Raw genomic sequence first — 10,078 nt, 5'->3', positions numbered from 1 at the left:
TTATAGGAGACATTGGTTGAGCAAACACGTGCTTCTCAGTGTCGTTAAGTAACTTTGCTGTAATGCAGTTCCCAGTATGTGAAAGGAATGGCAGATTGACATTTCTCTCAGTTAAAAAACATAAAAGGAGCCTTTAATTGCTCTGCCAATACTCTATGTGTGTTGTAACTAAATAGAAGACTGGTGTTTGTCAGTGCTGTCAGTCTGTCTCTTTGGCACTAACATTTGCCCTTTAAAAAGAGCTAAAAAACAATGAAGGATGCAAGTATGAACAGGCATGTTCCTGCACAACCCAATTATTTTCATTTTTAATGTAAAATTAGATGCAGCCCTATGTCCATGCTCTCTAAGTTGTGGGTGACCCTGCCTTGTGCACCAAAGCCTCCAGTCAGCCATGGAGGCAAAACAGAACTAGCTGCTCTAGCAAGCTGTGTGCTGATGTGTCAACCCCCATGGTTCCTGATTTAGATGCCAAATGTACAGCTCTAAAAATGCCCCTTCAGCTCAGTGCCTAAACTCACAGCTGCCAAGTACCCCCAGTGTACCCATAGATGCTTAAAGTACACATCATCCCCCAAGGGCTCATACCCCAAGGCAAGTGAATGTGCACTCCAGTCCTGATGCTGGGGACCTGCTGCCTTTTGCCCCAGCACTGACAAGATGCAGAAACCAGTCATGTTCCTACCCCATCTCAGCAGCTGGGTTAGATCACATAGAATTGCACCCTGTATAAGCACATGACACTGACAAATGCTCCATTTTCAGGCTTACTGGCATGCTAAATGAGTTTAATTTGAAGAAATCTAATCACTTCTCAATTGGGCCTCCGATGTCTCCTCAGCATGACTATTACGTACATAAATATCTGAGCCAAGAACAAAATGAAAATAAAATAGGCAGGGAAGGATGATTTTGGTTTAAAATGAGAATTTTTCTTCTTGTTTTTGGTGAAATTTATTTTGAAAGCATGGGAAATCATGAGAAGGAGCAAAAGAGAGAGAGAGAGAGAAAGAGACAGAGAGAAAGAGAGAGAGAGAGGGAAAGAAATGGAGAAAGAGAGGAAAGAGAAAGAAAGAAAGAGAAAAAAAGAAAGCGAGAAAGAAAGAGAGAAGGAAAGAAAGAGAGAAGGAAAGAAAGAGAGAAAGAGAGAAGGAGAGAAGGAGAGAGGGAGAGAAGGAGAGAGGGAGAGAGGGAGAGAAAGAGAGAGAGAGGAGAGAGAAAGGAATGAAGGAAGGAAGGAAGGAAAGGAAGGAAGGAAAGGAAGGAAGGAAAGGAAGGAAGGAAAGGAAGGAAGGAAGAAAAAGAAAGAAAGAAAGAAAAAGAAAGAAAGAAAGAAAGAAAGAAAGAAAGACAGACTTACTTTAGGGGAGAAATGGTCCAAAAGATGCAAAGTGAAAGGATGGAGAGAGGAAAAGCACACCAAAATATAAAAGATGAAGTATGTGCTTATATCTGAGGGGTAAAATGACTGTCTCTCTGAGTAACAAGCTGTGAAGGTGCACTGAAGTCGCAGTCACTGCTGACCCTGCGCACATAATATTCAGAGCCCTGTGCAGGTGCCCTGAGTGCAGTATCAGGGCTGACTTCTGCCATTCCTTGCAGAAGGGAATGTGAGAGCTCACCCAAAAGGGCCTGCTTTATTTTGTTTTCTAATGTCAGTTGTTGGCCTCTAGGGGAGACAGCACGCCAGGGTAAATTTAGAAAACAGGCAAGTGCACCCCAGGTCATGCTCAGACATGCAGAATGACCCCAGCCATGGGTGATCCTGGGTGGCAGAGCATAAGAAATATGGAGGCACAGAAAATCTGAAGGGAAGGGCACTGCTCTAAAAACTGAGCCAGGGGTATATTTTAGTCGGTCATCATACTAGGTGATCACCAGAATTCCCTTCCAACCAACACTTCTATGATAAAACCACTCAGTTTCCCAGAGCCTTAGCCAATCTAAGACAAAAAGGGGGGATAGAACAAACAAGATCTTACAGAAAAGGTGGTCAGACATTTTGGGCAGGTCCTGTAGTATTCCCCTAGTACCTGGTGCAGCATCAGCACAATCAGCATAGTTTGGACCTGTGGCAGGATTGTACTTTTGCAGCAACCAAAGGGGCCTAGGACTTCAAGATATTTTGTATTCACAGTATTTGCAATTAAAACTGCTGATTGTTGAAAGCATTTGTAACACAGAGATAGCAAACAAGAGTTTGTACAGAAGCACCTGAGAAACCAAAGAACTCAAAAAAACTTACGTACCTAATTTGCGTGCACAGCAGAATGTCCGAAATAAATGGAGAAAGTGTATTTCAAATTTCATATGCAACTATCCATTTCCATGTGCAGTTACTCAGACTCTATTCAAAGCTCTGTGTACACCCTGCCTGCTAATCCTTTGCTGGAATGTCGATAACAAGTGCAATATATCGTACAGACCACAAATAGAAGAACCAAGAAACCTATGCCATTTGTGAATCACTCTTTTTATTACTCTCCTGAGAATTGACACCAAACTTTTAGGAATGTATGAATTCAGCTGAAATGCACAAGACTAATATCTCAGAAAAGCTGTGCTACCAATTCACTGCCAAGTGTACATTTTGCTTGTAAGAAGTTCCCAGCCTGTTTTACTAAAATGCTTTAAAGCATGTAAGAGTTTTGTATTTAAAGCATGTAAGTTATATTGGGATTTCACTCAACAGCCAATGCAAGTAGTGCTTACAGCAAACATTCATGAATATACAAAATATAAGAATTATATTCCATACCCTTTTTTGTAATGATTAGCAAATAAACTTCTTTGAATGTGTTTGCTGTGATCCCCATGTCAGTATTAACATTACATTAATTAGTTCTCTTTGTTGGCCGGTTTGTCACATTTCTGTATTTTCTTAGAATGATCTCTCTATGAAGTAAAGTTACACAACTTTATTTGAACCCATCTATCTTCATCTCATTCAAACATTAGTCTTTTAATGATGCTATTGTGTTAAACAACCATGAACTAATTTCGGACAGAAGGTTGTACCACTTACAAAAAATTACTGAATAGGGTGATAAGGAATGACTAAGGTGTGAGATAGTGAGATGGTCTTTGCGTGTGGAACAATTATATATTCTGGGAATTTCAGCATGGAAAAAAGGAGTATGACAGAGCTCTCTGAAACCTAGAGTGTTAGAGAGCAGGTAGCAGAAAACAGTTGTTCATTGCTTTTCAGAATGTAACAGTGAAGAAACATAAAATAAAACTACTGGGGGCCAATTTAAAGCAGAAGGGGATAACAGACAAATATGCATTTTTAAAGGATGTTGTGGATAGCAAGACTTTTTATGGTTTCAAAGACATCATTGTACAAGTCCATGGAAAAGGAAAGGGCTATTGAATATAAATGTACTGCATTTGGTTCATGAGACCCACAAATATAATTTGCTACAGTCTGGGAAAATATCACTATATGTTTGCCAATTTATGTGTTGGCATAAGACACCTACTTATGGTCATTACCATAGGTAAATTAGTATACTGCTTGTAGCTATGATCCATGGTGGTATTGCCAGTGTAAGGTCATAATCAACAAACTTAAAAAAAATCTTTGATGGAAACAAGACAGATTCTGACCTCATAAGCATTCTGTTAATTTTCCTTCAAGGTCAGATCTGGATTCTTAACTATTCCTTCTTTCTTTTGTGAACTTTGAATAGTGTCATGAGAAAGGTGCTCAGAGCTACCACAGGATACTTGACTAGTTCAGCCAGACCTCCTCCACCAGGAATGAGACCTATTGGTGGTTGATCTAAACCACTTGTTTGAGTTACACTTGAGAAATAAGCCAGCACTGAAATTTAAAGAAACAAATGATTACACCTTGTAAATAAAATTTAAGGTCACAGTTTTCAGAAAGTTCAGAAGCCATATGAAGGCTCAATTTTCCAATAAAGCTGTCCTTAACAGAACACCTTGTTTCCCTGAAGGATTGAATGCCCATGGCTCTTTTTGATCTTTTGAAAATCCAACCCAAAATGTGCATGTATTCATTTTCTCAGTGATTTCAAATAAACTAGCCCTGAAAATAAAATCACACTTTAGAACAGAGGGTGTCACAATATGTTCTTTGTACAGCACTCGTGAGTTGTATTTGCTTGTAATTGTGGCTGCAATCAAGATTGCAGATCATGGCATTCAAAGGGCCCTCAGTTTTAAACTGTCTTGCTAGACACTAAAATCTATATTGTTATTTTTAAAACTTGCCCGTAAGCCATGTTATCAACCCACTGTCAGAGAAAGACAGGATAGTCCCATGTGTTTGGCTCAACGTGTGTCCTTCAGACTAGTCAGAAGGCCAGAGCACTTACTACAGTTAAGGGAAAGTCATTCTTCTGCTTTTCCTGCCACCACGTCCCACAGTCTCTAAGCATATTTAAGAAATGATTGCAGCTGTACAGGAAACATGTAAATATTTGTGTGTGCAGTCTGACTACAGTAAATGACTAGATCAGAGACACAAGTTATCCAGTACAATCATCTGCCCTTGACATAGTCACAGGATGTGTACCTGAGAAAGGAAACCCCCTGAGTACATAAATATGGAAATAGAAGACACTCTTCTTCCATAAAGATTGAATTTTAAATCCCAGGAGCTGGATTTTGCTTTAAAGCCTGAAACATGAGTTTTGATATCTATCTCATTACTCTTTTTCTTTTTTTTCAAGCATTGGTTGTTACAGCTGAGGATTCTTGGCTGTACAACATGCAAAGTTCCTTCCAATCTTGCTGAATTCATGACGCTAGGGATTCCTTGCCAATTCCCTACATTAACTTTTTACAGGAAAATAGTTCAAGGAGAAGAAATTCAAATTAATTATGTGAGTTAAAAAACCCCAACTCTTTAAACTCAATAGTGTAAATTTATGGTTATTGTCAGACATTTTAGTGCCTGGTCTAAATTTGTGGTAAGAGTATACAGTTGTATTTTTGGGATCTTTTTCTCCACTGAATACATTTTCCTAGCTCTTAGTAAAATTAGTAAATATTAGAAATGGGAAGAACAGATTATAGAAATATATATAATATGCCAGGTATTTCTGCAAAGAAAAATATCCTCTATTAAAGCAAGTGCAAAGGTAATTGTTATGGTTTTGTTGCAAACAGTTTTAGAAACTCAGTTCTTCACAAATGTTGCAAAGTTTTCTGGACTTAACCTGCTGTTAAATATTTTCTGTCTCCTTTCAAGGACTAATTTATAGTAATTTTTAAAGTACAATTTGGAGAAGTGCTTTTATGCATATGTAACACTTACTTAGACAGATATGTTATTCTGATGAAACTGTTTACCAGGAAAAACAATTGCACCACTAGAAAAAATATTTTTAAAAAAATAAGGTTAGTGACCTACGAATATACATAAGTTAAGAACCACCAGCATGAGACTAGATCCACTCTTAAAACATCCTTTCATCTAACCACCTATAAAGGAATAGTGACAAGGAGATCCTTGTTACACATATTTTGATCAGACTGAGCTTTTACCTCACTCAGTTTCAAAAATAATAACAAAGGTTTGTCAATAGTTTATGTACCCTAGCACATGAACTGATCTCCAATGATGCCAGAGTTTGATTTGCACACCTTCTGAACTTGCTCTGCAGAGATCAACAAATCTGAAGGAACAAAAAAGGCTGGGTAGTCATTTAAAAAATTTTTCATTTTATGGCATAAAAGAATAACAGTGTTGGGTAGAAACAGAAAGAATAGAGCTGTTCACAGTTCTGTAATTTTCTCTGTGTATAACATTTGCCTCCCAGAGGGAGACTTTATGAAATAGAGGATCATATTTTCTATGAATAGTATGTAAATGTACAGCAGATGAAGTTTTAGCAGTGGGAGTTAGACATCAGCATCTTTCTGGTTTGGATTATTGGCAGTGGTAATCATAAACCAAATGTTCTCAGCTTGCAAAAAGGTCTAGTTCACATTTTGAGTAAGCTGTTTCTTCAATCTCTCCTTTCCTCTTTTTGTTGGTTTTTTTTGAATTTTTTATTTTTTTTCCTTTATGCCTTTAGCTATAACTACCTAAACATACTGTATATATACAGACACGTGACAAATGTTGCTCCATATCACAAATGATAAGCCGAAAGAAAAGAGAGGCAGTGTGTGACTATTCCTTTACAGTGAATGTGTCATGAACACTTAAAGTACTGTAGCAATTAATGAAATTAATTTGTGCATTCTCACAAGCAATCATAAAGCTTTTGTCATATCTTTTCTTACCAAGTTGCTCTGCTAAATGTTTGCCCCTCTCAGTGAAGATTACTCGTTCATCCTCCATGTCACATTTGTTGCCAACCAAAATAACCTGGGCATTGTCCCAAGAGTATGTTTTGATTTGAGTTGACCTTAAAAGAAAAAGAGAGAGAGAGAGAAGAATCAAAGCAAAGCAAATTCCCCTCTGACCAATTTCAAACAGGATTGCAACAAGACAAGAGACAATAAATGATTTTGACAACTAGGGTAACATGACGCTGTTTAATTATGGATTTCAAGTAAACTAAGAATTATCTGTCAGGTATTATTATTATATGAATAATATCAACACAGGCTTTACTTTTGCTTGTTAAAAAAATATTTTCCCTGCCATCAACATTCCTCCTATATTTTTATGAAGAAAAGATGACATCCTCCTACACAATTAAAAAAGTATTTTCACATTTAATGCAAACCTTATAATGCAAAAACAGACCTCTGAAACAAAATCACCAGCTTGTTCATTTCTTATCTTTCAACTTCTAAAATCAGGATGTAAATTTAGCAGCAAAACGTCAAAGCCAGTCCCTCTTCCTTCTGTTATTTCTCTCCATCACATTCCTCTACAGGTCTTTGACCTAGCAGAAGTGCAGCAACATTTGCATTGTGCATTAAGCCATTGACAAGAGCTGAGTTTGAACTCTGATTTAACTTCCATTTGAATTATAAAAGCCTCAACCATAACTGCATCGGAATGAGAGTATCTGAGGCCTTGAAACATCGTGGGACCTTGAGTACTGGTGGTGAAACAGCTTACGCTAAAAATGCTCTCTTCTGCAATTTGAATTTTATGCAGCTAATGGGGAACTTAGGAGCACACTCAACAGTACCTCTCAGTTGCTGACTGCCACCATCCTAGTGATACTCAGACCTGCTCTGTAGGAAGGAAAGCTCCACAGCTGGCTCCAAGCTCAGCCAAGGGTGATACTACTAGTTACCACCTTCTGTCAGAGCAGTGCCTGCTCTGGAAAGTAATGGAGGATGCAGCAAGCTCAGTCTAAGCACTTACCCTTTGACTTGGACTTGTGACTATATCTGGCTATAGGCTCTAAGTCAAGTGTTCGGTAGGATATTAATATCTCATCTGTCTCCATACGATCAGTGGAGAGAGAGAAAAGATGGAGAGCATCTCTCTCTCCCCCACCCCTTCCCACACCATTTCCTCCGTTCCTCCCTTTCTCCTTCTCTTCCTGCCTCCCATCTCTCTCTCCTTGGACACTACAGGGTGCTTACGAAAACAGAACTAGAATAGAAACTAACTTCTATAACTACACATTTATGAGAGGACGCCCTGGAAGGGAATCCTGTGGCGTATCAGGGATTTAAGTCTCTTTGAGAAAAGATGAAATATCTTAAAAAAATCTGTCACCTAAATCTTTTGGAAGCTGGTCTGCATGGGTGCTAAGTTTACTAGCAAACCCTTCTCATAACACAGCCATTGTCTCTACATATTCAGATCCCTGTCTGAAAACTGTTACATGCACAAAAAAGATTATGATGTAGTCTGACAACTGGTTCTAGTGAAAGACAAAAAATTATTTGAATCTTCCCATCTAGCTTTGCTTATTGCAAAACCAGAGGGATAGACACAGTCAAAAGCTGCTATAGCTACCTTTGGGACCTTAGGTCCAATGCCATTGCCCATAGGTTCCCTACATGAGTCAAAGCAGCTCTAGGCCATGTCTGATGGGTTTGCACTGCTGGGCAGAGGAATATAAGGGGAGACATCATGCTGCCTTTAGGAATGCTTTACTTCATCACAATGACCAAAAAGAAGATGAAGCAAGCCTCAGGCATTTTGTGCTACAGATTGTTCCCTTGGGCCTGCCCTCATCTTTTCTTCAGTAAGTGGACACTGTGCTACTCCAAATCTGTTTTAATAGTAATTTGAGTAGGTGTTCATAAGGTACTGTGATCAAAGACAGGTCAGACTTCCCTGTACACTTACGTTTTACTAAAGGTACCATTACTCAGAGAAAAGGGCACTGTGCATTGACTTTGGCAAAAATGTTCTTTTGAAACCATGCTGAGTGGTTAAGCAAAATAGAACTGTATTTGTCACCATAGCAATTTTGCAAATACTAGTAGCTAAAATGTCAGAGGATGTTAGTCCATTAAGGACTCTAAAAGAGCTTGCTGTTGAACAATTATTAGTTGGGGTCAATTTATCCTCTTTATGTCAGCAGGAAATTGGAGACATTTGAAAAGCAAAATATACAGTAACAATAGTAAGTTTACAGAAGGAATTACTTACATAATCTGCAAAGGTGAAATAGAAGAAACTGATAAAGAAATAGAACTTGGAGAAATATCACATTCAGCCTTGTTTTACAGACTTCTGCTCCAGAGCCTTCTACTAGTTTCTTTGATTAAGAATGTAAGCTCCCTTCATTTTAACTGCAACCAGATGTGAATTTTCATTCTATGAACTATGAATCTATGCATTCAAATGCTTCTCATTACCAAAGCAACTAATTTTATTCTGAGACTTTTTTATCCTGCTGCTTATGTCTCATCTTCTAGTTATAATTTTTTTTAAAGTAACGAGAGATCTTGTCCTTCATAACAAATCCAAAAGCTTATGTTTTGCAAAAGACTCTGTAGTGCAAAAATACAACTGTGAAAATCAAATATATCCCCACCCAGCCCCACATCAGTAGAGCTTGATTCAAGGAATATAATAGGCTCATCGCTGTTACGTTTCCTTTTAGACATACATTTTCACTAATAGTTTCTGTAGATTGTGATTCCCAAAATTCTCCATCAAACCCAACACAACAGGTGATCCAAAAAAAGAGATTTTGCTGTTCCTTGCATACACGATCTTTTGAACAACTGAGGCTTCTGATTAATCCACAAGACAAATGTTTGTCCTTGCAAAGAACTTTATCCTCAGGAAGACTGAAGACATGAAAAGGCAAAGTTGATGTTTGCAGTAGGCTGAATACAACAGTTCTTATTCACTCTCAGTGACCTGGTGTATGTCAGTAGTTATTTACCCTATAAATCTTTTGCATTCTAATTGTATAGTAGGCAGGTAATCTGCATCATGCTAGAATTTTTATAATGTATAGTCTCCAGAGGGGCAGATAAATGCGGGAGTTCAATGATCCATTACTTTCTGTGATCAACACAAGATGTTCTCTCTGTACTGCAATTCTGCCATACTCCTTGTCAGAAAAAAACATTTGCTGAATGCAAATGAAAGCAATGCTGTTGTTTCATCTTAAAGCAATGAAATCTTCAAATAACTGCCCAGGAAACAATGGCCAGGTGCCTGTGTGTGCTCTTGGGCAGCTTACAAGGAGTGTTGCACAAAGATAGGATGGGGCTCAGGAACATACAGTCCCAGTTGGCTGAGGCAGCTGAGATGCTGGAAGCCAAGGTCGATAGCATAGGGCAATACAGGAGAGTTGCTGTGATGTTACCACTGTGGAAACCAGACTGTTCACATTAAATTATGCGATAAAAGCTCATCCATACATCCACAAGGAGAACAGAGAGATGAAGGCAGGTGGGAGAGCCCAAATAATATCCTGGCCTTGGCTGCTTCCAGGCCTATTGCAGGAGCCATCAGACTGTCCAAGGCCCATGTCTAATGGCCTTGAGGAGCAGAGCTGCACTAAGGCAGGTTCCCAAATTATGGATTCAAAAGAGGCACACCATATCCAGGTTCCTTCCAGGGTTGTTCTAGGAGAGCCTCACCCCTATTGTCCACGTGTGAAACCCATCAATGCAGGTCAAAACTGGAGCCTTACATGTCCAGATGCCAGAAACTGAGGAG

General features: G+C 38.7%; 1 protein-coding gene across 3 annotated transcripts in view; it reads right to left on the bottom strand.

Moving 5' to 3' along the window:
- RAB3C (RAB3C, member RAS oncogene family) overlaps positions 1-10,078 on the bottom strand; it is a 127,343-nt gene that overhangs the window by 11,739 nt on the left and 105,526 nt on the right. For all 3 annotated transcript variants that reach the window (XM_017811114.1, XM_017811113.1, XM_017811116.1), the window contains one exon: positions 6,262-6,386. In XM_017811114.1, coding sequence (XP_017666603.1) covers positions 6,262-6,386 — 125 coding nt within the window. The remainder of the gene's footprint in view (positions 1-6,261; positions 6,387-10,078) is intronic.

This window comes from Lepidothrix coronata, unplaced genomic scaffold (genome assembly GCF_001604755.1).
Source record: "Lepidothrix coronata isolate B3197 unplaced genomic scaffold, Lepidothrix_coronata-1.0 Scaffold31, whole genome shotgun sequence".
NCBI lineage: Eukaryota > Metazoa > Chordata > Aves > Passeriformes > Pipridae > Lepidothrix > Lepidothrix coronata.
The sequence above is the reverse complement of the archived record's forward strand: the minus strand, read 5'-3'. Positions and strand labels throughout refer to the sequence as shown.